Raw genomic sequence first — 27,993 nt, forward strand, 5'->3', positions numbered from 1 at the left:
AACATCAAAATAAGGATGGTTAATCTTCAGAAAGTTATCATTGTTGTTATCATAAATGCGAAAGACGTCATTGCTTCTTCGTTCACCCAAGAGCACCCGTGCCTTTCGTTTTCAAAGCAAAAATTTCTTCTTACCTGACACTCAATTGCTGCATCTGACAATTTGAAATATATAGCACGCAGCTCGCGTCAAGGCTCTCGTCAATATTGCCTCATTGATTTATTCGCGTCCATAATACGTGAACGCGAACCGTGTCCTTCGGCATTGTATTGCCATCCCAGTTCAAGGTTTCTCTATCACACAATCCAAATAATGAAAATAGGCCATTAAACACAATTACTGGAATTCATTCTCCATCATCTCCAATGACTACACCGAAAAAATCTCGCTCAAAACATGCAGTTCACAAACCTACGCACACTCAACTCAGAATCCTATATAAAACGCTGTTCATTGCAACACAAACTCGTATCAATGTTCCCCATTATGAAGGCCCCCAAACTATCATCTACCTACCTGCGGACTCGGTTCTTGTTTTGCCTCTTGGTTCCGCGTGTGGTTCGTCGGGATCTTTGTCCCTCAAGGCTCTCGTGTAAGACACGCACATGATGACATTACAGATGGGCAATGTATTGTATCCTACAAATGCTCCTGATTCATCGTAATTCTTGGTAGCGTAGCGGGAGAAGCCATTGTAAACATTCAAAGTGTCAAAAGCCCCGAACGTACACTGTCTAGAATCATCTGTATCATTGTCAAATCACCTAAGCTTGATGAATCACTTAAGGTATACTAATTCGTTGGGACTGCTGGATAATTTGAGATGGGATGTTGAACACCCAAACGCGACTGCCGAAAACAGGAAGACATCAGAGAATACCCCATTAAGGCTCGAATTTCTTGATAATGTCGATTCAAAATCAATTCCTGAGGAGATTGATGTTATGGGAATGAGAGGAGGATCATGAATATTGTCATATGTTCACAAAAGTATGAATGAAGCAGTTTCCCTAATTACTGATGGCAAAGCCATCATTTTCTTTATTTCTGTGGTTAGTGACCACGCGCAATATGAGCCTGCTTGCGCGGAAGTAATGCAATAGAATCAGTTCTTGAATCTTGAGCCTCAGTAGTCTTCAGGCAAAATTTGTCAAATGGAAATAGTGCTATACCAAGATGTTCCACAACCAACATACAGTATCTTGCTCCGAATTGGGAGGTTCAGGGAGAATTGAATCGATCACAGAGCTTCTAGGTAAGCTGCTGACGGAGAACTGTATGGAATTAACAGGAGATAGAACAGAAGAAGAGGTAGCAGTCAACGATAAAAAGAGTATGGCTCGGGCTTAGCAATGTAATCTAGGTTTGAATAGCTTTGCTGACGCACTGTTAGAATGAGAAGAGAAAACACAAGTCGCACTTGTTTGTGTCTGAGGGATAGACCATTTGTCAGTATGTCCGGTGTCAAGCGAACTCTACCCACAGAAAAATGGATTTTATTTTAATAGACATGGTTACCATTGGACCAGCCATACCCCTTAGGGCTCTGGCATCGAACTTATAATACATGATATATGTCACGGGATCACCTCTGGGAGTATTCAGAAGCTTTACCGCTGAGCTAAACGCCCAAAAGACTAGGAGATAGAACTGGAAGTTCTACCTTACTCTCACATATATAGCAGGACAGAACAGGACAGGACAGAAAGGGCTTAATGTCACCCCGTGACACCACCCCCCTCCTTAAGGTATGATCTCCATACCATCACTTACTAGGAGGTTTCAGGATTCTGGATTCTAATGCCTCAGGCATTCAGACAGGCAGACAGGATCTATATATACTAGCCCCCAGACCAATAGCCTGTAAGCTATAAATAGGCCCCCCACACAGCTCCACTTATAACCAAGAGTAGTTCTACCTAATGTCACGGAATCACCTCTGGGAGTATTCAGAAGCTTTACCGCTAAGCTAAACACCCAAAAGACTAGGAGGTAGAACTAGAAGTTCTACCTTACTCTCATATATATAGCAGGACAGGACAGGACAGGACAGAAAGGGCTTAGTGTCACCCCGTGACAATATATGCCTATTTAGGCTAGCACCTTCCTCTACTACCGAAACCAACTAATGAGCACCCGCAAACCTAAACCTTCCTAAAACCACCTATAAACCATTTAATAAACCACCTAATCCATCGAACTATATATAGATTTTGATTAATCAATCCTGCCCTCCTGATATCTCACTTTTAACTCCCGGTGACCCCTTCCACAAGCATCCAACCTAGGCCCGATTTGTTTATATACGATAAACAGACTACAAGGTGATTGGTATGTCTGATATAATCGAGATATTTCGAATGATTTGATTGGTTGAATTACTGAATGATTTCTAAGATTTATATATAGCTAATTAGGAACTGCGAACATCTTAATCAAACTAATGCTTAGCGAATCCTGAATCTGAAATTTGAAATACCGAATTTGGAAACTGAATTTTGATTTGTCGAACCGAGCGAAACTGATTGAAAAGTGGGTCTTAATTACATCGAAAAAGCGGGGCGAAACCCGAAAGGCGTAAACACACCGAATTGATTTGTTGAATTTGAAATATCGAAGAGTTGCCGAAGCCGAAAACGGGAATTCCTTTTTGTGTAGTTTACCAGAAAAATGGATTTTATTTTAATGGACATGGTTACCATTGGACCAGCCATATCCCTTAGGGCTCTGGCATCGAACTTATTTTTTTTTTTTTTTTTTTTTTATATTAATTAACGTCTGTTTTTGGACCTCCCTAAGGGTATTTAGACGTGCTAAGATAAGGAACTATTTGAGCGGCGTGATCGTCGCGACCGAATTTAGCAATTTAACTTCAATGCCAGGGGCTATTCGCTCCTCTGCGGAACCATCGAACTTATAATACATGATATATGCCTATTTAGGCTAGCACCTTCCTCTCCCACTGTTTAAACTCATCTATGGCAATGGAAAGTACCGTAAACTGTCCAGACGTGATTTTACGGAGACCAGAGTCAAATTAGCATGTGAAATGAATGAGAGAAAAAACGGATCATGTCAAGTGGGTTTCTTCAATTGGTCAACTTGGAACTCAAATGTCCCGTCAAAAGTTTACTCTTTTTACAAGGCATGAGTTCCTTCATTTAATTGGATGGATCCAGGCGCTCCTTGAGAACTAGACGTTAGCGCTTGGCAAATCTAAGTTTGATTGGCTCCTGAAAAACTAGTTCTACCTGTCTTCCTCTTCTGCTCAAACGTAGTAATAACCAGTTAAATCAACTGGATCGAAATGTCGCCAATCCCACGAGAAATTTCAAGTTTACTTACAACCACAAAATTTCTCTGATCATACAATCACTTCATATCAGCTTGTAAGAGGTCATGAACAAAATATGTATCTGGGAGTTTGCCTACCTCACAGTGAAAGAGGTCGATCTTACCGAAAGCATGCTTTGTGCTCCAAATTACACCAATGTATCATCTTGGACACGGATATTAAGATGGTGTTGGGGTATCTGGAATGAAGAATGGGAATTAGCACAGCAAATACCATTTATCGAAATCTTCGTTTAAACTTGAATCATTTCTTGCTAATGATACTTATATAAACGGAAAATAGCTTGAAATGTGCCGCTTTGTGCTTAAACATTAATATCCACAATTTTAAGTATCATCTTGGATACAGGACTCATTTCAAGCTAGTTTGATTTCCTGACTCGAAAAACAGCTTCACAATCAGTGACAGTCATCCCGTATATCAACTTTCCGTTTTGTCATCTTTATTCCTCACAGAATTCCAACGCATTGCTATCGTCTTATTGTGTTTCTATCTCTCTTTTGCAAAGCTCCATGTCTAGATATCACCTATGTACTGTAGTCCCACAGAACTCTGAGAAATAGATTATGTGCTTATCCTCATGCCTATACTTTCCTCACAAGCTGCGGTTCCATTGAAGCAACTTCTTCTTCATCCCTCTTCAGATAACCCAATTACTCATCTAATCCTAAACGTATACCAAAGCACTACCAAATATTATATGTTGCGTTCCTGAAGCAGGAGAAAAGTGGTGCGCAGATTTCAATCATTGATAGCGCCCATACTATGGGACAATCCATTTCCAACCGAAGTTCTGCTCGTTGAATTGAGACGCATTAAAATTGAGATAGTTATAGAGGCAGGCACAGAAACAACCAAATTGTGGAGGGCCTATTACAATGGTCAGAAATCAGCATTGCGTGAAGCTTGAACAATGTTTGATCATTAAGTGGATCGTCGGATAGTGGTCTCGGTTGTGGTCATACCAGGTCTTTTCGAAGATATTGTTCGAGGCGTCTGAGGGTGGTATTCTTTTTGCAAGAAAGAAAAAGCTTGGATTCAATACAAAATATGAGAGACTACCGCAATGTTAATATTCTACTTAAACCCTACAATACGAAGGAATTTTAAAAGTTGGGAAGGATCCTCCCAGTGACTTGACCAGATTTCGTTGAAGGCACCAGCCAGATTCGGTCAAGTTGCATTTGCACTGAGTACTGCATTATTCTACAGCTTGAATGTAAGATTGAAAGTGCTAAAGCCGTTCTTTAGCTTTCCGATATTGCAAAAAGTACCTAGAGGTTAAAACGCAAAGCCCCCCACCAAACAACCCTGCAGCTGTAGTGAATTATATTACATATCGGGTTCCAGTAAGTCATCATATGGTCAATATGCAGAGTTAAAGTCTGCATCGCTACTGTTGCCGTGTCGAAGGTGTGAAGTGGCGGTTCCCGGTCAATAGCTACATGGAAAGACTCATGATCACCGCGTTAAGGAAATTGAAGGATTTCTTTTTCAGCCAGATTCAATATCTGAGCAGTACAGATGAAATGGGTAAGTGGAAGATGTGAACACGTAATTTGCCTCTTGATACTGTTTACTTCCAAAGGTGGTAAAAATAAATACAATTTTCTTATTCTCCGAAACTTGACCTCACCTACTCTTGGCTTCTCTAAAACGATAAACTTCTGATCTTATCGTCGTGCCTTCTCGGCACCATGGCGATAGGCAAAAGCTGGAATGTCGAGTTTTCCTACAATGGAGCTTGTAATTTTTTCGGCTTTTTGATTCTAGGATGCTCACTCATGAGCGACGACTATGCGGTGGATATCTAGATTGAATAAATGATAAGTCTTCATCAGAAGGCTCAGGCTGTACATTCTCCGAAATATCAAGAGACCCAGAAAAGCAGCTTCCTAGTTCATGGGTTGAAATGCAACGACAGCAGCGAGGTAAGTGCGATGCCATGAGGCTACGTGTACCCACTTCAGCATCTTTGAAAGCTGACTGTTTCTCTCAACCCTACACCCACAAATACTGCATCATGTATTTTTCGTTCGAGATATTCAAGAAATATTCTTAAAAGTATAGTAATCCTTACCTGTCAAAGTTTTTGATATTGTGTCAGCATCCAACCCAAAATTCAATAGGTATGACAAGCATGGTTTGCATCCAAGCTAAGGAGAAACAGCTAGATCGACGTTTTGGCTCAGCAAAGTATTATCTTGGTATTGTACCCTAGCGGCAGCTTCCAATATTATCATTTATAACAAAGCGTATTGATTCTGCAAATGGTCTTTTGACTAGCTGTTCACTCAACAGGGTTGGTATGTTATGTGTGTGCTGATGTCGACTTGATTTATTCCTTTACCGAATTGTGGCATCTTTGAAGTGAAGAGTAGATGAAAAACACAGTAATTGGAAATGAATACCCGCAGGTGACTTTAGGCATAAGAAAAAAGAGATGCATCATGTAGCCTTTGTACGTGTAACTACTTGATTGGCATTTTCCCACTGTCTTATCTCTTTTGTAAAGGAAGATTCACTAGTTTGCCTGTCACTCTCATAGCTTGCGTCTCGTTCCGATTCTTCGTTCCTGTCAGGTATTCATCCTATCATGTCCAATCCAGTGCTACGGTTCCAGTGTATCCTGCTACACTTCCTGCTATACTCATATTTCTATTGCACTCCGAGATGTTAAACTTCCGGAGATATATAGTTTCATCGGCCATACTTGTTGGTCTGAGTTTTCAATGTTGTATCGGTCTAATTTGCGAGACTTTGCCATCACTGGTAAACTCATTGATTCTGGTCGGCCTAGTTTTGTATCCTCGCGTGCTGTTCTGTTGCTAGTAAAATTCCTGCGCCGGCCCAGTGATGATTTCTGGAACTTTTTTAATCTACCTCCAAGCTGCATTAGGAGTGGAGATCCGGTTGATATCGCAATACCCATCCCTGTCTCAATGAAACTCCACAGTTGTGGGCGAGGCCCAATGTATGTGAAATCTTGGGGGTTATAGTATAAGTCTATCAGTGCCCAGAGACGTAGTATAGAACTAATAGTGACACTTTAAGTCGGTGTCAGCGAACTACCACAAGTTCAAATGTGGGATATCTTACATGCTTCCCACCGAAAACATCAGGCATATTCTGAGTTTCGCTCCATTCGTTATGGTAAGTCCCACGACACAGCAAATTGGTAAGAGAGTTAAAATGAAATCCGTTCCGATATTCGGTATAGCAATACCAAGATAAATAGCTTTGAGATTCAAACAGGACCCTGGTGTGTTAGACGACGGATAACTCCACGCCTTTTCAACAGGAATGCATTGAAAGATGGTAATCCCGAGCTATGACTACCTCATTAGCTTCTGGATGAATTGTCGACAGTTGAGTGGATGGTACTAACAGCAACTACTAAATAGCACACTGTGAAAACAATTAAGATCATGGATATTGTCCTGATCGAACGGTGCACGTGAAATATGCGGTAGATCATCATCGACAGGGAAATCTTCGCGGCAACAACGGTGAACATGTAAAGAATCTCCAAGATATAGAAGACCTTGTAGATAGTATCGATGGAAGTCACACTAAGAGTTTCCATATGCTTCCCAAACCCAAGCTTGATACCTATGAACTAGTCAGCGTTTATGCAAATTATCAATTCAAGCGATTTCCACAGTACTGTAAAGATACCCCACGAGTTCACCAGTCAGCGAAATCTACTATATTAGCAACGTCCTTAGTGATTTGACGTAGACTTACTACTGCAAGAATCATAAGCCCGTCATCGATAACATATAGTACCTTTCTGCGAGCCTTGTTATATATCGATATTATGGTACACATAATGACCAGTCCATATACCACACTACATGCTACTATATTGGCAATTTGAGCATTGTCCAGTGATGGATGTGCAACAGATGCATTCATAATTTCTGGTATAAATGTATAGTCGAAGCTTGTGCTATCTGGGAGGATGTCGAGGGCAGATGAGAGTACTAAAAAGCGAAAAGATAATTCAAATGGTCATAAAGGATATGAAGCTCAACGAGTATGCCATACTCGGAAAGTAAATGCTTCTTATAAACTATTGCTTCTTTGGATTGATTTTGCCTTGCCCATGAAATAAGAGGCTGTGTACGCGAGTTGGGTAGCACTGCAGTTCTACATAGCCGAATTCATAACTGGCCCCCACGAATAGCCGACTACGACTATTTGGTAGGCAAAAGATTACTAGTGAACTATCGGTCCACGAGTCTGGCAAAATGATTTGTGTATACTGAATTTCTTCTACTGGGCTGAATGTGATAGGGTTGCCCCTCATATGAAGAAGTTGTACTCGGCTCTGTGAAAAGTGGACCATTATAATATGAAAGCAATTAAATAGTGCGGCTCCTCACAGCTGACGCCTTCAGAATGAAGCAGAAACCGATTTGCACCTACATCTCCACTAGTATCAGATGTTGAGCCAGTTTATATGTTCAAAAAATTTGCTTGATACCATTCCCAAAGATTCCTGATGCTTGGAGTTGGAATTTTTACCCCGGATCTACCTCAAAGGATAAGTTGTGGTGTAGTGATGATCTACATCTGACAGGCATAGCCATCACTATCCTGAAAGCGGGATACCTTTTATTTGCTAAATTTGTGTTTTTGCCTTATTTCAACCTGTTCGCTGTTGATTAATTGAATATTCGGGTTGACTGAGGAGAAAATATCAACTCGCAGTGTTCTCAAGATTGCAGTTTTGCGGACCATGCTTCCAATATTCCAGGAGTACTCATTGCAACCGCCATGGAGATATCTGCATGGAACAAAATGACAATAGTCTACAGGGTGACTTTCCTGAATGCTGTGGCGCCGCAAAAATGGGGTATCAATTCTAAAATCATCTTCAACATATTTCCATCAATTACCACCAAGTCTTTCAAGCTTCTCTGTTCCTGTATCGGAAAGAACTTCTGCTGCTGTTTTCGATTGGTTGTCCCCCTCCACTTTCTTTTCCGTTATTTCCTTTCCACTTTTCACAATGAAATACTTCCCGCCTCCGAATTCGACCTTTTCAGTCGCAGTTCCAGTCACATCCCACTCTTCTGCACCTTGTGTATCTATCGCAATCCCTGGCTGCCTTCTCGGTCTTTTGTTTCTTCCTTTATATTCCTCTTTCTTTAACGCTTCTTGGATTTCCTTAGTTTGCAATCCAATTGACTCAAGCGCTTCTGCCTCCAACGTCTCATCCCTAATACTTCTTAGGGGCTCAATGCCCTCTGTATTGACCTTCTGAATATCCCTCAAGAAATGCAATTGTAAATGTAGTGTATCTAGTAATTTCTTTTCTTCTTCAGGTGTTTTGGGAAGAGGAAGTGCGGAGAGTCGACATAAGTGATGAAGTTGTTTGACTGTAATTTCTTCGGCAGGCTTCTCATTTGGAGATGGTAGAAGAGACCGAACGGACCAAGTTGGTTTTGATAGGAGCTCATCGATGTTTGTCTGTTGGTGAGAAAGATCCACGTTTATTCGAGCATATACTCGGCGGACTGGGACCTGTTGATCTTCCGGCTTGGGAGTCAGAGGTGTCGTTATCTTACTTCCGTGAAGCCTTACACTCCGAGGCACAAAACGACCTGTGCTGCTTCCTGATTTAGGTAATGAGCTTCCACCTGCTGCAGATGTCTCCCGGGGGGCTTCTGAAGTACTGTATGTTCGAGGAAGGGAGATTTGGGCGTATCTGAGTTTTGTGGTAGGAAAGGAGTGCCGCAGCGATGCGCGACATTGTAAACATATAGATTTCGACATTTATGATCAATTAGGTGACAACGTTGTGTTCCATGAAGATCATTGATTGTTTACATTGTGAATTTGATAAAATGTTCCCATGCGTTCCCCAGAAGTACGCTAGTGTGATTCATAGGCGGGGCAAGGCTATGTCAGAGCGTAAGGACTAGAAACAAACAACCCTTGCAAGAGTTGTCTTCAAAACCACGAACACATGTTAAACTCTAACAACTCATTAATACTTACAACTCTTGATCAAACTCATTAATTGATAATATTTTGCCTGAGACATATATTGCACAAAAGAATACAACACAAAATCGCAATCATGGCACAAGATCCTCGCACTCTTATGCAAAAGGTACCAACCCCACCATCTGCTACTCGATAAGCTTCATATTGACATTTCCCCAAGGCAGATAAAGCAGTTGCAGGTGCTTCTGGTGGTTTCAGTCTTTTCGGTGGACGACAGGAGAAATGGGAAAATGCTGCTGAATTATATAACCAAGCTGCGAATGCGTTCCGCATGCAAAAGCAAAGTAACACTTTCCCAAGTCTTTGAACCTTTACATTTATACTGATACCCGTTTTACAGACAAGGAAGCCGGACAAGCCTTCGAGCGCGCTGCCGATATTCAAACCAACAAATTGAACGAACCGGATGATGCTGCCAACACGCTCACAGAAGCCTTCAAGGTATACAAAAAGGGGGAACCACTAGATGCGGTTCGATGCTTAGACGTTGCGATCAACCATTATACATCGAAAGGAAACTTCAGAAGAGCTGCCACGCACAAGCAGAATTTAGCAGAAGTATATGAGATGGAGATTGGAGATATGAAGAAGGCAATTGAAAGTTATGAATTAGCTGCCAGTTGGTTCGAGGCCGACAATGCTGAGGCGTGAGTTTTGACCTCCATTATTGACACCAATGCTATTGGTATTAGTTATGAAGATGTACTGATATATCCACAGATTGGCCAATAAACTTTATCTCAAGGTCGCCGATATTGCCGCTCTCGATGGCGACTATTATAAAGCCATCGAGCATTTCGAGAAAGTAGCAGCATCCTCCGTCTCGAACAATCTCATGAAATGGTCGGTGAAGGATTATTTCCTTAAGGCCGGTCTGTGTCATCTAGCTGTCGGCGATACAGTGGCCACCGGGCGAGCTTTCGAAAAGTACAGAGACATGGATCCAACATTCCCAAGCACAAGGGAACATCAATTATTAATTGACCTCGCCGAGGCTGTTGATGCAGGCGATCAAGAACAATTCGCCGACAAACTTTTCCAGTATGATCAAATGAGCAAGTTGGACAAGTGGAAGACGACAATTTTGTTGAAAATCAAGGGTGCTATTGAGGAGAAGGGTGATGATTTCTCATGATCAAAACTTTGTCCAATTAGAGTTAGCTCTTGTCGTTTGGCGTTTGGGTTTTGGGTGATATCTTTTGAGTTAGCTGCGGAGAAATATATTGTCATGGTCTTAAGCTTTGGCTAAACAAATATTTATACGAAAGTGATTAGTCTGTATACAATTATTTGAACCCAATTTTTAGGTCAGTGCTTGAGGCATAATAAAGTTTTGACTAATGTCATGTCTTCCGGTGAACCATTTCCCTGGTATATCTTGATGAATTAAAATATGATATAAATTTTGCAAGAGTAAAGGATAGAAGGAGAATAAGATGTGTAAACTGTAAATCTAATGGGGTGAACTGAAGTGAAGTGTTGTCAAGGAATTAATCATGAAATTATTCTACATGTGTGCTTTCTAAACATCGATTAGGAGCATATGAATAATGTAATCAAACGAACAATTCAAAACGCTAATCATAAAGATGAAAATGAAGAGATGTTCCAAATCTCACCCATCATGGATCTAACCTCTCGAACCTGTCTCCCATCAATTAACATGTAACTTCTCCACATCCTCCTGCATCTTCATCTCCTCATTCTTCCTACTCACTTCACTCTCCAATTTCCTCGCCTCGTCCTCTAAATCTGCTTCCCCCTCCCCACTCCCCTTCCTCTCCATTTCCTCATCCTCCCTCTTCTCCCTCTCATCCAACAACTCCAACGTCTCCTCCTCCTTCGCCACCTCCTCCACATCAATATCCTCCCACCCAATCTTTTCCAAAATCGTGCCGACGAGATACTGATACCTCAAGTGTCCACTGACCATTTCACTCACATTTACATTCTCAATCCCCTTAACATCTTGCGCGGGTTGCAGACCCGCAACCCCAAATTGGATGCTACTGGTACGGTAGAGGAAAGCGAGGATGTAGTCGTTTTCGGAATAGACGTTTACGAGACGTCCTGAGACGACGCTACGCATGGCGCGCCATGCGGCTGCATCGGAGGGAGCGGGAGCGCCGATTAGGACTGCGGATCTTTTTGGGGGGTTAGTAGCTATATTGTTGTAGAGGATGCTTGTGAGATAGAAAGGGGAGAGGGGATAACTTACTCGACTAAACCAAATGCTCGACGTTCAGCTAGACTCATCAAACATGAATAGATTAGTCTAGCTCCCAAACTATATCCAATCAAAGTAACGGGTCTCTCTCCCTGCGCTTTATTGATAAGTGCATCCGCAAGGACTAAGCCTGCCTTATCAGCGCGATTTTTCGCAACGGAGAATGGATTATCGACGACTTTGGAGATTTTTAATAGACCGAGGGGCCATAGAGCGGTCATCAAACTCGCGAAGATGGTGCGAGCGATGATTTCTTTCTTGGCCAGAGACCAAGCTGCGCTTTTGACCACCGATTCTAATGATGTCCCGAGCTTGGATAGGGCTTCGAGTTCGTATCGCAGTGCGAATACCTCGCTTTGGTGTCCGAGTACCCGCCATGGTGTGATAACATCTTCTTTCTGGGTCAGCCATCCACTCACACCTATTGTAACCCTTAATCTCCGATCCTTTGCCGCCAATTCCTTGACAGATTTTTGATGTAGTGATCCCCTAAGCGGCAGAAACGCAAAATCCGAAACCTCTTTCGCGTACGAATCCATCATCTTTCCCGTCATACTAGCACCATAAGCACCAAAAAGACTTCCAACAATAGCTCCGCTTTCCGCTAGAGCTCCCAGCAAGCCTGCAGCTGTCGTTGCACCAAGACCTAGTCCTCCCATTACAGTGCCTAGAGCGCCTGCGACGAGTGGAGCTGCAAGACCACCTGTGACTCCGACTATGGCGGCGCCTGCAACACCAGCGAGACCGACTTTCCATCTTCGAGCTACCTTGTTCTCTTCGCTTCTCTTTTGGGTTTCTTCATTGCCGGACATTTTCTTGGCGGCTTCTAGAAGTCCCTGTGCAACTTTCACTTCTGTTTCGGAGAGGGTGTGAAGGGGAAGATGAAGAGACGAGGCTATATGGAGTAAGAGAATACGAGAATGCGCTGTGTAGTGCTCCAATGAGAGAAGCAGTAACAGCATAGCGTGTAGGAGCATTACTCTTTTCTCTTCCTGTAACGAATAAAGAGCAGTAGACGTCGGTGGGTAAAGCTCTACTAAAGCCGCATCTGCCTCCACAACATTGGTAGTTTGTTCTATAAAAGTTAATGACTAATTTCCCTCAAAGTAGGTAGAAGCTCCAAGCAATTATTAGAAGTACATACTAACAACCTTTGTTTTTGAATCTGCATCAGGGGTAGCATTTGCGTTGGCCTTCTTCTTCTGATCTTCCGTGACTTCTTTGGGGTTATTGACAACCGATCCAATCCTCGATATCACACTTTCTTGCCATTCCTGGAAAAATTTCAGAGCATCACGCTTCAGGTCCAACATTTTAGGAGCCGATAATTCTTTTTCCCTCTTTTCTCTCAGATTCCGAGCTTTCTCCTCTTCTTCGGATTCTTCATTCGATTGGCTATCATCAGTATTGGGATTCTTATCTCCAACTTCCAAGGCTTTGCTTGGGGCTTCTCCTGTGGTAATCGAGGCATCAAAAGTATCACTGATTTGCTTTTGCATGACCTCTGTAATATTGGCGATGAGAAGTGTCAGATCAACACGTTCCTCTATTTCCAACATTGTACTAAGATCATGCTCATGGTCTTGAGACGACTCTGATTTTGATGACCAAGGAGCCATAATTATTGATAAGATTTGCGAGAATTGAGGGGAAAGTGTTGTCGCATTTGTTTACCACTTGAATGTTTCTGTCGTCGAGCATCTAGGGTTATCGATTGACGCCGATGACATAATGTCTTATCTTATCGTTAACGCGACTACTCGATGACGTAGTAATTCTCGCGACTGTGTAGGTAGAAATATATATACCTGATTCAAAATAGATAATTATAGATTCAGGTTCAAAATGTCACGAAGTCATTCATTTACGCAACGATTTCAGCTTCAGAACCAGTAGAGCTCCCGGCTCTTATCGTAATCATGTGATATAATTTTCATGTTTCTCTTCTCTTCAATTGATGATGCTTGATTTAAACCCACATGAAAGTGCCCATTCTGAAACCTCTCTGCAGATACCTCCTAGCACATTTGGCCTGACAATAGAGACTAGCCAATATAGCATTGGAACTGTGATGAATTAATCCCTCAAATCTCGACCTTGTCCTCTATAACCTTATCCATCATCATACTCAAAGGCCCCTTCTTGACCATTAAACTAAGTACTTCATAGAGTGCATCTGCCGCTGCCATAGTGGTATGTTCCGCATTCGTATCATAAGCTGGGGCTACTTCGACAATATCCGCGGCAATCAAGTTGATACCCTCCAATCCTCTTAAAATGGTTCTGAGTTCTCTAGTAGACCATCCTCCTGTTTCTGGAGTTCCTGTTGCAGGAGCAACTTCGAGGAGGTTAGCATAATGTTTTGTAGGACAAGAGCCAATGATTGATAGACAGACTTACAGGCAGGATCAAGGGTATCGATATCAATAGACAGGTAAACAGGTCTATCGAGTCCTACACGCTCTCGGATTTTCTTGATGATACCATCCATGCCAATTGTGTCGATTTCTCTCGCTTCAACAATTTCGAAACCGCAATACCCATCATTCTCATAGTCGCTAGGACCACTCAGAGTAGTCCTGATACCCGCATGGATGTTTGTATCATTTGCAAGCAAACCCTCTTGTGCAGCATGGTAGAAGTAAGTACCGTGATTGATGGAAGCAACTTTCGATGGACTTCCACCAAATACTTTTGGTTTCCAGGTATCAAGATGGGAGTCGAAGTGAATGACGGAAACAGGACCATAGGCACGGTTGATAGAGCGAAGAAGAGGGAGAGTAATGGTATGATCTCCTCCTAAGGTAATAACCCTTGGAAGAGTTTTACCATTTTTGGCAGGTCCGAGTTTCTTGGCATCGGTTGCGGGGGCACGCGAGAGAATGGAGTTATGGCCTTCTTCGATTTGATGGAGGGCCCATGAATTATCGTAGCTAAGATGAAATCTGTTTTAATGACATGATTATAGTAGTTGGTGAATAGATGGACATACGATGTGACAGGATATCTCCACAGTCAATTACTGTTGCCCAACTATCAAAAGGGTTGGTGGCTAGAGGAACATTGTATCCTCCACTAGGTAGAAGCAAACATGTAAGCCTACGCACATCTAGAGATTTATACTAGCAACCATCTCAAAGGTATACGTACTATAGATTCAAACGTCTTGAGCCTTGCCTAATTCCTGATGGACCGAATCGAGCTCCCGGTCGGTACGAGGTTCCGGTGTCAAATGGAGCTCCTGCAAGCAAATCAATATGCATACGATTTCTCGAGACATTGAAATTTCGCAAAGATTCAAGACATACCAATGAACGCAATGTCATATTTCACATCATCTGTTGCTAGGCATGGAGAATATGGCAATCTGCCAAACGTTGAGATGCCCGAAAACACCGAATCGGCCTGATTTTTATTAGCTAACTCTCAGAGATTGCCTCCCATTAAACATACTTGAGTTCCTCCGTCTCCCGGTAAAGTGTTGTACCAAAGGGATTTGTGTGGTCCAGCAATTGGAACTTGGTTTTCATGGTCGCCGTGCGCCAGTGCACTTGCACATAATGCGGCAACGGTGAGGATGTTGGTCAACATTATGAATGATAAAATTTCACAATCGATAAGAATGAGATGAATATAGGAGATTCAGAGGTTCTCGAGAGTTTTTATAGACGTTCTGCGCTGGCAAAACTCCAATGCCTTGTAGATCAACACATCAATTATCTTAGACCAATTGGTCTGATGCCTATGTATGGCCTTATCCCCTCAATGGTCGATAGAAGAATGCTGATAAATCGCATAATGGTTATCTGGCCGGCAACATACATGATAGCAATCGTGAATAATGAAATCAGAGCTGATGGATAATGCTTTGATATTCTCGTTATGTAAACCGGCGCCAGCGGCCAGCCAGAGCAAATGATGGTTGGATGAAGAGTATGCAGAATCTAGAAGATGGTTCCCGTGGAAATCTGCATGATGCAAAGATAAACGGTTTTGGTGTAACTGTGATAGGAAGTCCATCATAGATTATGATGCGGTGAATAACAGAATGAATTCTTGTTTCATTGGATAAAGCTCATTCGATGTGGAAAGAATGTATATAGATCATGAAGATCACAACATTCAGTTTCAAAGTACCCAGGTAGATAAATCCGTGTTATCGGATTATTGTAGTGAGGTAATAGATAGAGATGATAAGAAAGTTGGAGCTTTATCACGAGGAGGGGTAAGAAAATCCCCAGAAAGCGGCATTTGGGTTGGGGTAAAAGGCCTGAGGCACCAAGTGAAATGATAGGTCCAATACCTATGCGCCTGCATTTCCTTGAAATACCTATCGACAGGAATTGCATATGTGCGCCTCGTGATATATTTTCACGTTCTATTGAGGAACGAAATCGATGAATAACCTTACATTACCTAATCAATCGTTTACACAATTGACAGAATACTGTAGTTATCCATATGGCAAAAGATTCTGAAAGGAGAACCGGAGTGCGAAACAAGACGAGCAGTCGTCAACCACTAGGTGGACGATTAATAATACAAGTATCGTGGAAGCGTTCAAATTATGAGAATTGGACTGACAAATGAGGGAATGCAAGATCATGAAGTTATCAAAAGCAGCATCAAGTTATCAAGTAATCCAAGTGACGTACGACGTACATCGTACTCCTCCGTGGACGTTGACTCCTAGGCTAATAATACACGTGGTGCACTCGGTACGCGAGTTTCTGCGGCTGACTCCGTTTCTGGGCCGGTCCTTTTGGCTCAAGTCAAAGGGAACCATGTTTGAACTTTTCTGCACCTCAACGGCGCTGTCTGTCTGGCTGTCCGATTGTTTGTCTGTCTGTCCAGCTGGACAATGGAACCCTCTGACCCAAATAGATATGGAGGCAACCATTCCTTCCCCCCCTTCTCTTTTTCATGGATGGAATTGTGTAAAGCAATTTAATGAAATGTTTTTGTGAATGGAGATGAAGATATAATCGACCAGATTGGTTAAAATCTTGGTGAGCTTATCAGCCCAGGTAGTGAACAGATCGATCATCGTTCATCTGAAGGGGGGATTTTTATACTTCCTTGGAAGCGGGCTAGAAGGCCAACGAATCAATTACAAGCGAGGGGTAAAGGTATGTTAATTCTACCCTGTGTATACTCCCAAGTATATATAGCCCAGGCAAAGAAGGTTCAACATTAATGAATCGGAAAACTTTGATACCAGCCATCTTAATTTCCTTTTCCTTTTGTTCCTCCTCCTTCTCCCGAATAGGTTTGAGCGTGACGCTTCCGTCGGGAGACATGATGCAATGCGTAGGGAAGTCAGAGAAAGAGCTTCGTAAAAAAATTCTTGTTCAGCCGTCAAATCCCTTCCTATCACATAAATCGAATCCTTTGCATCAATATGCATGATGGATCTTTAAAGATCCTATTCGTCAATCTAGAATTGGTGGTTGGTTGCAGATGAATGCACGAGGGGATATCGTCCTTGTTCTTCCTTTGGAAATAATGAATAATGAGGGTTTCCGTATGGCATTTTGATAATTTGATTCGTTGAATTAAAGAATGACGGCTTGTAATGATTCAAAAAGGAAGTATCACCATATTAGATTGTATGGCAAGAACCTGGAAGAGAAGAAAAGAAAAGGGCCAAGTTGTCGTACAGACCTACTTATACCCAACACTTGATGTACACCTGTACTCTGTACTTGTTAGCTGTAGCCAGTATGTAGTGAAGTGAATCACTTCTGCCGTTGGCTTTGACACTTGGAAAATAGAATACCATTGCTTCGTACAGACAGGCAGGCAGGCAGGCAGGCAGGCCGGATTCCACCGTTCAGACCTCACTCTCACTCAGTGCAGCACGCACGCACTAGAATCCCCCACCCGGGTACGCATACATGCTGGGTGTTGGGTAAGGTGGTAAGGTAAGGTAGTACTCGAGATACCTACTCACACTTCTAATCAATAACACGGCGACATAAGAAAACTTGGGAACAGGAGAAAGTTGACGAATGATATCTCACAACTTCGCGTCTCCACTTCTCCATTCATCCATCTAGAATTGGACAACGTTGACTGTTTCGATTTCTGCTTCTTATCCTCTTCTTGTTAGGCTCCTCGCATTGCCATCTGTCATTGATTCAATTCGAACGTTTACTTTTCTGTACCTAAACACACACGCAGCTATCCACTCCGCTCCACTCCATTCCTTTTTCTTTTTCGACATTACACTGTTACCCTCGAATCCATTACATATTCACTTCCATCAGTCCCAAATGCCCTCAGCATCTCAGAGGGTTTGAATGTTTTAATTGGATTCGAGAATTGAGAGCTTGCTGTTCCCATCAGAGAGCGCTTCGTGGGGCACCATCTGCAACCCATAATCGCAACTTGCAACCTGCAATCTATGCTGATTCGAATCCTCCTCCCAAAGTGTATCACCAATATCCAATAAAAATCTACACATCTTTTGATCCTCTTCAGTCGAGACTGGATCGACACGATTTTACGAATTTCCTTTTTTTCTCCATTCAATCAGCCATTTTTCGCATTTTTAACCAAGTGTACCACAATAATTCACCACCACCACCCACCATCACAGCAACCACAACAACCACTACCACCATTCCCATCCCTCACCACCCAGCCTAATAATTTATGCCTTCTGCCAACTTGCGATTCTGCACGAAGCCGATACCACGAGGACTATCTTTATGCAACTTACCGCACTTCTCGTTACGAGAACAATAATCTACTGAAATAAGAACAAACTCGAAAATTAACACGGGGTTTTCCCAAAAGTATTTTCTTTTTAAGAGGCCCCATTTTTATTCAACTTTATGCTCATCACACAGACGACGAACTGGCTCAGGATGCCGTCCCGGGAGCTGGGAAGCTCTTCTGAAGCTTCAAATAGCGCTCAAAGTGTTGGAACAACTTTATTAAAAAGGCATAAAATCTTACCTCATCCAAGAGAAGTCCGTCCTTCCGATTTGTCGTCTCAATCACAAACATTCAAATCTCGCGACAGAAGTGCAGAAGCAGAATCAACGCCGTCACAAAATTCCGAAAATCCAAATCCGCGTATGTTGAAGCACACTTCGAAAAGGATTGGCGCTCCCCTACTTCCGCCAACTCCACCAGCGCATTCGCGACAATCATCTGGCACCAGCAGTATTCTTGTTATACCCGCGCCGAGTTCCGAGGTCCAGTCTGTGAAAGATTCCAGTGTAGAATCAAAACCGACCACGCCAACCATTCAAAAAAGTCCACCCACTCCCGATGTCACACCTCCACGCGCAATGCCACCATTGGCATTCCGCCCAGCATTAGCAAGCTCGCGTTATCCCTCTTCGCGAACAGATTCCTTCCGAACAGCGCGGGAAATTTTATATTCGTCAGACGAGGATGAAACATCCACAGTTCGACCACGAATTCCCTCTGCAAACCCATCTGAGGCAGAAGTATTACAAATTCCTCGTAAAGAAATCGGGCTGGGCTTGGGTCTAGAATCCGACAACGAGGGTTCTGCAACACCAAAGGCTAAGGAAATATCACTATTACAGCAGGAATTTAGCGGTTTTGATGGAGAATGGGGTACCTCTCAAGGAGAAGTAAGCGAGGTGGAACGGGAATGGGATGATAATCTCATGAGGAATGTAGTAGTCAGGAAGCGCAAAGATAGGAATACCAGCTTTGACGAAGAAGGTGCAAACGGCGAAGTAGGGGAAGATAATTTGATTTCACCGATAGAAGTCACGAAAATTGTTCGAAGATTACCTTTACAGGAGGATTTCGAAAGCCACCGGCTGGATAAAGATAGGGTGGAACCCACGTCAAAAGGTGGCACATGGCCTAGAGTACGAAAAGAAACTACAGATTCTCCAGCATTATCAGATACAAGACGATTTTCTACCATGTCTGGTCACTCAACCACATCCACAGTCGTTGAAGCGTTTGTCGTTGATGTACCTCCCTCGCGTATGAGAACCCTCCGCCATACCAAAAAGCAGATTGGATTGAGGGATTTCAGTTCAACCGAATCAACCATAAGATCCACAACACCATCTGAGAAATCGAGTGAACAACATCATCGATTATTGCACAAAGCCGAACGGATACCTGAAAGACACAATGGAAGTTTGGCATCAAATACTACCCCAAGCATCGCTTCGAGTCACAAATCGCGCAGAAAGATCATACGCGAGGGTGGAGTACCCGTTGTGGTCATTCCAGATCGCATGTCTTCGGCAAAGTCCTCTAAACCTCCATCTCTACGTTCAACAAGTAGTCGACAAACTAAAAGGAGTAATTCCCTACAGTCGGCTCCCTTGTCACAATCCTCGAGAACAAATGAGCCCGGATATTTTGATATCATGCGACCTACCAATAAACGTACCATGTCAGAATCTGCAGGATCGAGCAATTCTGTACATACTATCGATTATCCTCCAAGTATCCCAACTCGAAGGTCTTCACTTTCCGCTCCAACGAGCCGAAACACTTCGAGGGCTGGTTCACTAACCGCAGAGAGCCTCAAAGCTCACAATATGATTCAAGAGAAACATTCCTTGAAGATAGATCTAGCAGAAGCATCAAAACCTATTGTCTCGGAGAAAGAGATTGAGCCACAGCATGCTCGTTCAAGCATAGATCATAATCGACTTAGTATTGATCATCCTGACGAAAGACAATTTCATGCACGGCGATCCACACAAGCTACACCATTTTCACAAGCGTCATACGAAACAGCAGGTACTGCAGCAACAACCGCTGAAATCTCGCAGGCTATGGCAGTGTCGATGGTTCCACATCAAAACAAGTCATGGACAATGATTCACAGGGAATCCGAGCCATCACCTCCCACTTTGAGACGATTGATCACACAGCCAACTGTTGAGGTGAATGGTGAAGCTAATAACGGCCCTACAACTCCCCCGCAAAATCTACATACAATGGATGGAGTTGTCTCACCATTGCGAAATCCTCGTGCCCCGCCTGAACCACCGGCGATCAAATTCATTCCTCCAACTCCATCTGATATGTCGCCTGGAGCAGCAGAAGAACGACAATTAGGGTTTGACTTCGATACTCGAATGGACGAAGATGACGACGATCGACCGTCATCGTCAGACAAACTCAAACGTAACTTCTCTCTTCGTCGTGCTTTTACCAATCGACGTTATTCAGATGTTGTAATACCAGAAACTGGTTTGATAAAACGCACTTTCTCAATGAGTGGTCGTCGCAAGGACATTTCAACTCAAACCTCAAAACCAGAGGCAAATCCTTCCACACATTATCCATCAGTTCTCGATCAGCCCGCTGATGATAGCAAGTTACACCCATTTTGGAGACCAGCCAATTTCTGGGACGATCTAGAAGACAATGAGAACGATTCAGGTGACGAGGAAGATTATTTTCCTGAGTATCACAGCCCGGGAAATAGACGTGTGATAGCAAAACGTGGCCTTAGTGGGAAATTAAAACGTACATTTGCGATTCTTCCGTTATCTTATGGTAATGACGATTACAATCAAGCCCCGTTAGATCGAAAAACAATGCGAAGGTCTCCTAGTGGCAATGCTTTAAGAGTTGTAAAGCAAAGAAGTAATAACACATTAAGACGAGAGGCAGACCAAAGAGTTCTTCGAGAAGCAAAGCCTGGAGAGTTCGGTCATGGCTTCAAAGAGGGAAATGGTGGTCGCATTCACACAATTCCTGGATTAGGTTTAAGGATTGAATATGTGGGTTTAAAAGGACTCGGGAAAAAACTCAGTGAAAGACGAAGAGAGCAGAGAAATGCAAAGTTGCGAGCCACTATCAGTGGACCCCGGGGATTGAGAAACGGGGTTGATGAAGTCTTGGAATCACGAAGCACAGAGTCGCGAAATGTGATTTGAAAAGGCAGAGAAGTGGACGATGCAGTATGAGGATGGATATACCCGGTGGAATTAACGAATGAATGACTTGATAGAATTGGGTGAACGAAAATACCGGCGCACCTGGACGATTTCTTGGATAATGTGGGGTTATCACCACATATGGATGAGAGCAACAAAGCTACGACCAACACATGTATTATGAAGGAAAGATTTGACGTTTTTTTTGCCAGCTTTTACTTTTGCTTTTCTACATGTACTATTCTGTATCTGCTGCGTTTTTGTTCTTCTTTGCAATGTGTTTCCTTTCCATCTTCATTTTCAATGATGTCGCATCAAGCAGGCTTGGATGTTTCGTCTGTTATCTCTTTCTCATGAGTTGATTGGCAATTGAATGGACAAAGTTATGGATGATGGATACTTTAGGACGAATTACTTTGATTGGATGACTGATGATAAAAGATTTACTCCATTGTTTTACAACTCGATACCTTCTGAGTCAAGTTCTTCTATCTATGCTCAAGCTCATAGTCTGCTTTTGTTTTACTTCTATTTTAACGATGAAAGCATCTCTTGAACTCAGAAATCTATTAGCGTTTATGGTAGGTTCAGCTATCAATAAAAAATGGAGGTGGTGTCTTTACATGCTGGCTGGAGCTAGGTGATATTGGTCGGGCATGGTATCAAAATCTATGGACGGGTAAAGCGAACGAGTTGTGGTTGGAAGAGATTTGAATGAGCTACGTGATAAGAGATGCATGTGCAAATGGTATGACTCAAAATTAAAACTCTTAGATTATGAAATGGAATGAATATATATAATATACAAAAGTTATTGATCAAACTGGGGCTTGAAATGTGAATGTCATGAGATCTGAAGCGAAAAATTAACAACACTCATGCGCATGAGAGCTAGCGGCCGCATTCCGCGAAATAGTTTCTCCACCTCTTTAAAATTTATTTCGGAAAAGCTGAGCTCGAGGAAATGAACAACATAAAACTTTGAACCACACATTCAAAGAAGCTTGACTGCACATACACAATCTTACATATTACTGTGCTCATTTTATTGGATGCAGTATTGATAGTCAATTGATAGCATGCTTATATTCTGAGAAACGAAATCAATCTCTCGGGTCGGAATCAACGAATTCATCGAGATAGAGCATCATTGATACTACATCGAGGCGCACCCAGTCCGTCACACCGGCTGATCTCTTGAAGAGTTGAATATACGAGAGAGGAAGAAATAGAGTCAAAATGGTTCAAGGCGCACTTAAATCGACGAAGAGCGCATTGGCGGGCGGGAACCGAGCGAATGGGGCGGGGAAAAAGGCGGCGTTGGGACCGAAGAAGGGACAGAGGGTTATTAAGGCGAAGAAGGATGGATTAAGGAGGAGTGAGGTTTTGAGAAAGGTTAGTTGTCTTCTTTGTTGGTATTTATTGTTCTTTGGTTGTGTTGGGAAAAGGATGGGAGAGGGGAAGAGAAGACAGAGGGGGGAAGAGGAGAAATATGATGACTCACTTACATATGCATGGCTTTCCTAGTGGTCTCCTCGAAAGAGTTGAGACTTCTTTGACGAGTTTAAGTACCTGTCTGATTTCTACACTAATGATTGTTGCTTCAAAGATGCAACGAAGATTGGGAAAAAGAGAGAAACATATCTTACAAGATATTTAGAAAGAATCTCAGCTAATTGAATTTCCATACATAGAAACATTCAGCAGGTCTCACAGCCATGACGGAAAAGACACTCGGTGCGAAAGCAGGTCATCTGGAATTGTTGGGAGTAGGAAAGAAGAGTAAGGGAAAGGATGGGAAGAATGCTGGAGAGACCAAGGGGAAGGGAAATGCGGGGGCTACAATCCATGGAGGCGAGAAGGGAGGAACGAGGAAATTTGGTTAGAGGGCTGTGGTGCTGTGTTGAGGGAAGGACAGGTGATGATGACGAGAATGAGATCGGATGAGGAACTTATTTAATTGGTATTGGTTTGGAGTTTGGTTGGCGCTTTTGGAAGGATTGGCGTATGAGGGATAGGGTCAGGGCTAGGGATAGGGATATGAGAGGTGGGATTGGAGATGTATTAAAATCTTGAAGGTTTACACATACATACTTATGCACGGATTGAAAGCGAGATTCGATATTTCTCATGAATACACATACACATACACATCAGAATGAAAAGCAAACTTCACTTCTTTGCCAAGAATATATGTAATAAATATCACTCAAAGCCTCTATCCTTCGAACAAGTAGATCCGCTCTTTTGTGCTGCATTATACCAACACACAATAAAATAGCCGGTGGATGAGAATGTTCGGGAGAGGGGAGATGATCAAGCTGATTACTACTAGATGGACATGAATAGAGGGGGGGTGAAATCGAATAGAATGGCGTGCTGTGAATCCTAGGTAGATAATTTACAGTTCGTGATGACTAGCTATTTAGCTTGTTGAGAATGGTACTGTGGTGTGGAGTGGATTGAATATTTGAGAATTTGGATGGGGGAGGGAGGAATGTAAGGGTTAGGGTGAGGGTGAGGGTGATGGTGATGGTGATTTGCTGGGAGAGGTGTTGTGATGGGTGGGATAGTAATAGCCAATGTCAATGTTTACTTTATGATTATCTCTTGATTGGAGAGAGAGGTATATGGGTTGGTAGTTCTTTTTAGAAGGAGAAAGGGAGGGATGATTTACTTGGAGTTGAATGGGAGGGGAAGGGGTGGATCTCGTTTAATCAGGGGGTGGAGTGATATTGGGTAGCTCTTTTGTGATTCTTTGTTGGTTATTGAGATGAGTATCTGAACTTTTTATTCGGGTTTGTATTTTGTGTTCTCTGTTTTTGGTGGTGTGGAAAGAGGGATGAAGATATGTTGGATGATGGGTGATGGATGATGAGTGATGGGTGAGTTGAATGTGAATTTATAGCAGGTGAAATCCGTTTGGGGATGCATTGGAGGAAGGGAGGGCGGCATGAATGGGTAGGTAAATCTAGTTGGTTCCGGCACCAAGTTTTTTGGATTAGAACATTCACGAGGATTCAAGTGAAGTTACAGCAGCTCGATACGGTTTTGATATTACAATCACTTGTCCAGAGAGGTTGGCATGCTAGCCCTAGGTTATGACGAAGCGTAGATGCTATGTACAGCCGTATTCTATACACAGCACCCTGCATATGAATAAGAACCACAATATCAAGAATATGAATCGATGTATTCCAAGCTTAGTACGGGGCTGTATTCACCACATCACGATATTACATGTAATTCCTAATCACGAATACGCTTTCCCTAATCACATAGTCTCATACCGTACCGAGACTACTACAAGGTAGGGAGATGGAGGTATAAAAGACCTCTCGATTCGCTCCTCTTAATACTTTCAACTCTCCTTCACATTCGGAGAACCCTCTTGACAATCCCGAAACCCTCAATCTTTAGGAAGTTACATCAGGAAATCAAAATGACAATCCATAACCCATCCCCCTCGCACAATCTCTACAATGCTCCCACGCAGCCCGCATACGCAGTTCAGAGTGGCAATCGCACGATCCCGATTCCGTTGGGTCAAGGTCAAGGTGTGCTTCATGGATCTGCAGGTATAGGAGGTACGGGAGGAACACGATTGGGAAGTGCGCAGAATGCTAATGCTAGTGGAGGGGCTGTGGCGAGTTCGGGAGGTAGGACGGGACATGGTGGGAGTGCGAGAGCGGCTTCGGGACAGAGTGCTGTGAGGGGGGTAATTCAGGGTCGGAATCAGACTCATGGAAGTGGAAGTCGGAATGGGAGTGGAAATGGAGGTGGACCTTCTCAGCATGTGAATGCATCTGGAATGCAAGCTCAGGCTCAAGTTCAACATCCACATATTCCAAGCAACCATATGACTGCTCAAGCTCAGGCTCAGCATCAACAAACTCCTGTCAATTATGTTCATCCCTTTCTTCATCCGCAAGCTCATCATCCTCAAGCCCATCATCCACCCCCCCATAACCCAATGAACCACATTCAACCTCTTGTCGGCGGTGTATTCGGTCCACACGCTCCCCACATTCCTCACACAGGACATACATCCCACTACATCCCTCTCTTATCTCGACTCGGACCCTACGTCCCTCGCACAAGAGGTGCACGAATTCCTACGTCAAATCTCCGCGGTCATAGACCAGCTTATGGACCGCCAATGCAACTACCAGGTCTACCTGTTCCATTTGGGTTTTCTGCGATTGGAAATGTGAATGCAGGAGGAATGGGATTGGACATGGGGGTATGGTTGTGAATGGATGGGATAGTAGCTGGGATGGGAGTGGAGGCGATAGGGGACGTGGTAATTGTCCAAGAGGTGGTAGAGATAGGAGAAGAAGATAGGTTGGAGTTTGAGGAGGGATTGAGGGATGGTGATGAGGTTATGCTGGGGAGTCTTGTTTGAAGGGAGTCGAAGTTGGGGTTTCCGGGGGTTTTGGGGGATCGGGAGATATGATGATGGAGGATGGCGTTAGGAAAACGCGGTTGGATGGGTGATATGGTCTGGAATCTGCTAAGCTATAGAGGGTGTTAGGCTTACAAGCGTGGTTTATTGTTTCTTCTTTGAAGGTTTCTGTTGAGTCCCTTGGTGTGATTTTGATAGTGATTATTTGTTTTGCTGTTCTGTAGAGTCGGCAGGCATTCTTGTCTAGCTGACGTACCATAAACTAGATCTTTCCCCTTTATTTGGCTGATATTGCGCTTAGGAGGATAATATTCTGATATAGACAAGCTTTAATGTTATGAACCAACCTAATAATTACATAGAGATTCCAACCGGAATTGCGATCGAGTCTATCAGGAAATATAGATGATACAAATCAACTACCATTTTAGACCAGATGAATGATATATACACGAACATGGCATGAAGATGATTGATTGCTTAATTATTATCTAATGTATTTACGTGTTATATGGCTTTTGAAGACGAATGAGAGCGACGAACCGTGGATCTTTGAGAACCAGAATGAAGAAAGTATTTCTGTGTAGGGTGGATTCATCGGGATTAGGATAAACGTTCTGGATTCGATTGAATGTATGGAAGACCAGTACTTGTAACTTGCGAATAGCCAAGAGCAATTTGTGACATTCAGGTAAAGTCATTTGGAAAGTTTTGGATTTCAAACTGCTCCAAGGAGCAATGCAAATGGCACGGTAAATAATCTTGAGATTGTACTGCATTTTATTCTGATAACCGCTTCCAACATCCAACATCCAACGCCGAAATTCTGATCTATTGCGCACACTAAAACGAATGCAGAAGGAAAAATACATGAGGAACAAAGCATTTAAGAAGTATTCAGTGTAACGACTGTGCTAATGAAGACTGGTGACTATTCGACAGATATGAAACTATGTTATATCATACGGTACACTGAAGTGCGATGGTATAGGGAAGAGGAGGATCGTTCAAATCGGCTTCAGGAGATGGCAAGTCTTCTGCGACAGGATTCGAAATCTCCTGAATTTTGCAGCCTTTCCACATCTTGATGTTTCTACATTGTTCACTGTATAGACGAATCCAATTGCGAAGTGTTGCCAGCCAGTTGGGCAAGTTGTTGCTCGGTGATTCATCTAGAAATACGGAATTAATGCCGGACGCATTCGAAACTTTATGGGGTTGATGGGGAGCATTGACTTACAATTTTCATTTCTAGTATTTTGGTATCGCTCGCGTTGCGATGGGCCATTTCGCAAACGTCCAAGAGAGTAATTAAAAGCAGACTGATTTTGCTGTGTTGACGAAGCTGACGCTCGAGATGACAGCGAAGTTGAAATCGATACTGTTGTATGGGGTCTATGTAATGTCCTTGGGGACATATCGGAATTATAATTGCTAGCATGTAGCCCTAATCTATCCATAAGTCTATAATAAGATCCCTCGTCCAACCTGTATTCTGAAGCTGACGTGTTATGACCTCCAAAGGCTTTGAATCTATTTGCTTTCTGAACATAAACATGGGGCAAGCGTAGCTTGGAGTGTTTTGCCAATTCTATGAGTCTACGACGAGGGCTCTGACGGGCTGCATCGATCGTTCTCTCATTCCAAGGATTGGGATTTTGAAGCCAATAACGGGACCGAAATCTTGCAGGATGTGGTGTCCCACTACCAGGAGGAAAGTAGTGACCGATAGGGGAGTACTGTGTACCCTCTTGATCATGATAGATTGGGTTGCCAGTCATCTAGTAAGAATCAATAAACAACAGAAGATTATTGAGAGATTAAGGGTTACCAACTGCGACATAAAGAATACTGTCACCATTTTTTCGGAGGACAATAATGGGATGTTTTTGGCCTGCAATATCCTGGCGACAATACGATGGACATCCCAGAGCTGGGTTCACGTCTCGGTGATCCGATAATTTATTCCATTCGCATCTAATTCCTGGGTATATCTTTTCAATATCATTGCGAGGGCGAAGGATACAACCTACGTGGATATCTTCTGCGCGTAAAGACATTCCGACGGCAGAGAAAAAGCCTGCAC

The 27,993-nt window shown here is 42.9% G+C and overlaps 9 protein-coding genes across 9 annotated transcripts; 4 read left to right on the forward strand and 5 right to left on the reverse strand.

Annotated features, from left to right (window-relative positions):
• Nucleotides 1-5,335: 5,335 nt before the first annotated feature.
• On the reverse strand, nucleotides 5,336-7,273 carry EAF02_002118 (uncharacterized protein; the record flags this gene model as incomplete). The annotated part of the gene is made up of 5 exons (XM_038898166.1): nucleotides 5,336-6,402; nucleotides 6,455-6,684; nucleotides 6,744-6,967; nucleotides 7,023-7,059; nucleotides 7,103-7,273. The coding sequence occupies 5 exons, from the start codon at nucleotides 7,271-7,273 to the stop codon at nucleotides 6,006-6,008; spliced, it is 1,059 nt and encodes a 352-aa protein (XP_038761858.1). The 3' UTR covers nucleotides 5,336-6,005.
• A 978-nt stretch (nucleotides 7,274-8,251) lies between these two features.
• On the reverse strand, nucleotides 8,252-9,139 carry EAF02_002119 (uncharacterized protein; the record flags this gene model as incomplete). The annotated part of the gene is made up of 1 exon (XM_038898167.1): nucleotides 8,252-9,139. The coding sequence occupies one exon, from the start codon at nucleotides 9,137-9,139 to the stop codon at nucleotides 8,252-8,254; it is 888 nt and encodes a 295-aa protein (XP_038761859.1).
• A 307-nt stretch (nucleotides 9,140-9,446) lies between these two features.
• On the forward strand, nucleotides 9,447-10,508 carry EAF02_002120 (uncharacterized protein; the record flags this gene model as incomplete). The annotated part of the gene is made up of 4 exons (XM_038898168.1): nucleotides 9,447-9,479; nucleotides 9,534-9,657; nucleotides 9,714-10,020; nucleotides 10,094-10,508. 4 exons carry the CDS (start codon nucleotides 9,447-9,449, stop codon nucleotides 10,506-10,508), a joined length of 879 nt encoding a protein of 292 aa, XP_038761860.1.
• A 519-nt stretch (nucleotides 10,509-11,027) lies between these two features.
• On the reverse strand, nucleotides 11,028-13,219 carry EAF02_002121 (uncharacterized protein; the record flags this gene model as incomplete). The annotated part of the gene is made up of 3 exons (XM_038898169.1): nucleotides 11,028-11,517; nucleotides 11,592-12,675; nucleotides 12,745-13,219. 3 exons carry the CDS (start codon nucleotides 13,217-13,219, stop codon nucleotides 11,028-11,030), a joined length of 2,049 nt encoding a protein of 682 aa, XP_038761861.1.
• A 465-nt stretch (nucleotides 13,220-13,684) lies between these two features.
• EAF02_002122 (uncharacterized protein) lies at nucleotides 13,685-15,191 on the reverse strand (the record flags this gene model as incomplete). The annotated part of the gene is made up of 6 exons (XM_038898170.1): nucleotides 13,685-13,938; nucleotides 14,001-14,545; nucleotides 14,601-14,675; nucleotides 14,751-14,841; nucleotides 14,909-15,005; nucleotides 15,054-15,191. 6 exons carry the CDS (start codon nucleotides 15,189-15,191, stop codon nucleotides 13,685-13,687), a joined length of 1,200 nt encoding a protein of 399 aa, XP_038761862.1.
• Nucleotides 15,192-18,472: 3,281 nt separating this feature from the next.
• On the forward strand, nucleotides 18,473-21,502 carry EAF02_002123 (uncharacterized protein; the record flags this gene model as incomplete). Its single annotated transcript, XM_038898171.1, has 1 exon — nucleotides 18,473-21,502. The coding sequence occupies one exon, from the start codon at nucleotides 18,473-18,475 to the stop codon at nucleotides 21,500-21,502; it is 3,030 nt and encodes a 1,009-aa protein (XP_038761863.1).
• A 907-nt stretch (nucleotides 21,503-22,409) lies between these two features.
• Nucleotides 22,410-23,708, forward strand: EAF02_002124 (uncharacterized protein). The gene is made up of 2 exons (XM_038898172.1): nucleotides 22,410-22,897; nucleotides 23,197-23,708. Exons 1-2 carry the CDS (start codon nucleotides 22,742-22,744, stop codon nucleotides 23,386-23,388), a joined length of 348 nt encoding a protein of 115 aa, XP_038761864.1. The 5' UTR covers nucleotides 22,410-22,741; the 3' UTR covers nucleotides 23,389-23,708.
• A 1,236-nt stretch (nucleotides 23,709-24,944) lies between these two features.
• On the forward strand, nucleotides 24,945-25,757 carry EAF02_002125 (uncharacterized protein; the record flags this gene model as incomplete). The annotated part of the gene is made up of 1 exon (XM_038898173.1): nucleotides 24,945-25,757. The coding sequence occupies one exon, from the start codon at nucleotides 24,945-24,947 to the stop codon at nucleotides 25,755-25,757; it is 813 nt and encodes a 270-aa protein (XP_038761865.1).
• Nucleotides 25,758-26,867: 1,110 nt separating this feature from the next.
• On the reverse strand, nucleotides 26,868-27,688 carry EAF02_002126 (uncharacterized protein; the record flags this gene model as incomplete). Its single annotated transcript, XM_038898174.1, has 2 exons — nucleotides 26,868-27,079; nucleotides 27,148-27,688. 2 exons carry the CDS (start codon nucleotides 27,686-27,688, stop codon nucleotides 26,868-26,870), a joined length of 753 nt encoding a protein of 250 aa, XP_038761866.1.
• Nucleotides 27,689-27,993: the final 305 nt, after the last annotated feature.

This window comes from Botrytis sinoallii (assembly GCF_014898435.1).
Source record: "Botrytis sinoallii strain Bc 23 chromosome Unknown BSIN_003, whole genome shotgun sequence".
Taxonomy (NCBI): domain Eukaryota; kingdom Fungi; phylum Ascomycota; class Leotiomycetes; order Helotiales; family Sclerotiniaceae; genus Botrytis; species Botrytis sinoallii.

Excerpts from the sequence above, each read along its gene's own strand:
- EAF02_002124 (XM_038898172.1), top strand. The coding sequence starts at position 22,742 with ATGGTTCAAGGCGCACTTAAATCGACGAAGAGCGCATTGGCGGGCGGG. Across the intron at positions 22,898-23,196 it reads GGAGTGAGGTTTTGAGAAAG|AAACATTCAGCAGGTCTCAC; the intron begins GTTAGTTGTCTT and ends TTCCATACATAG.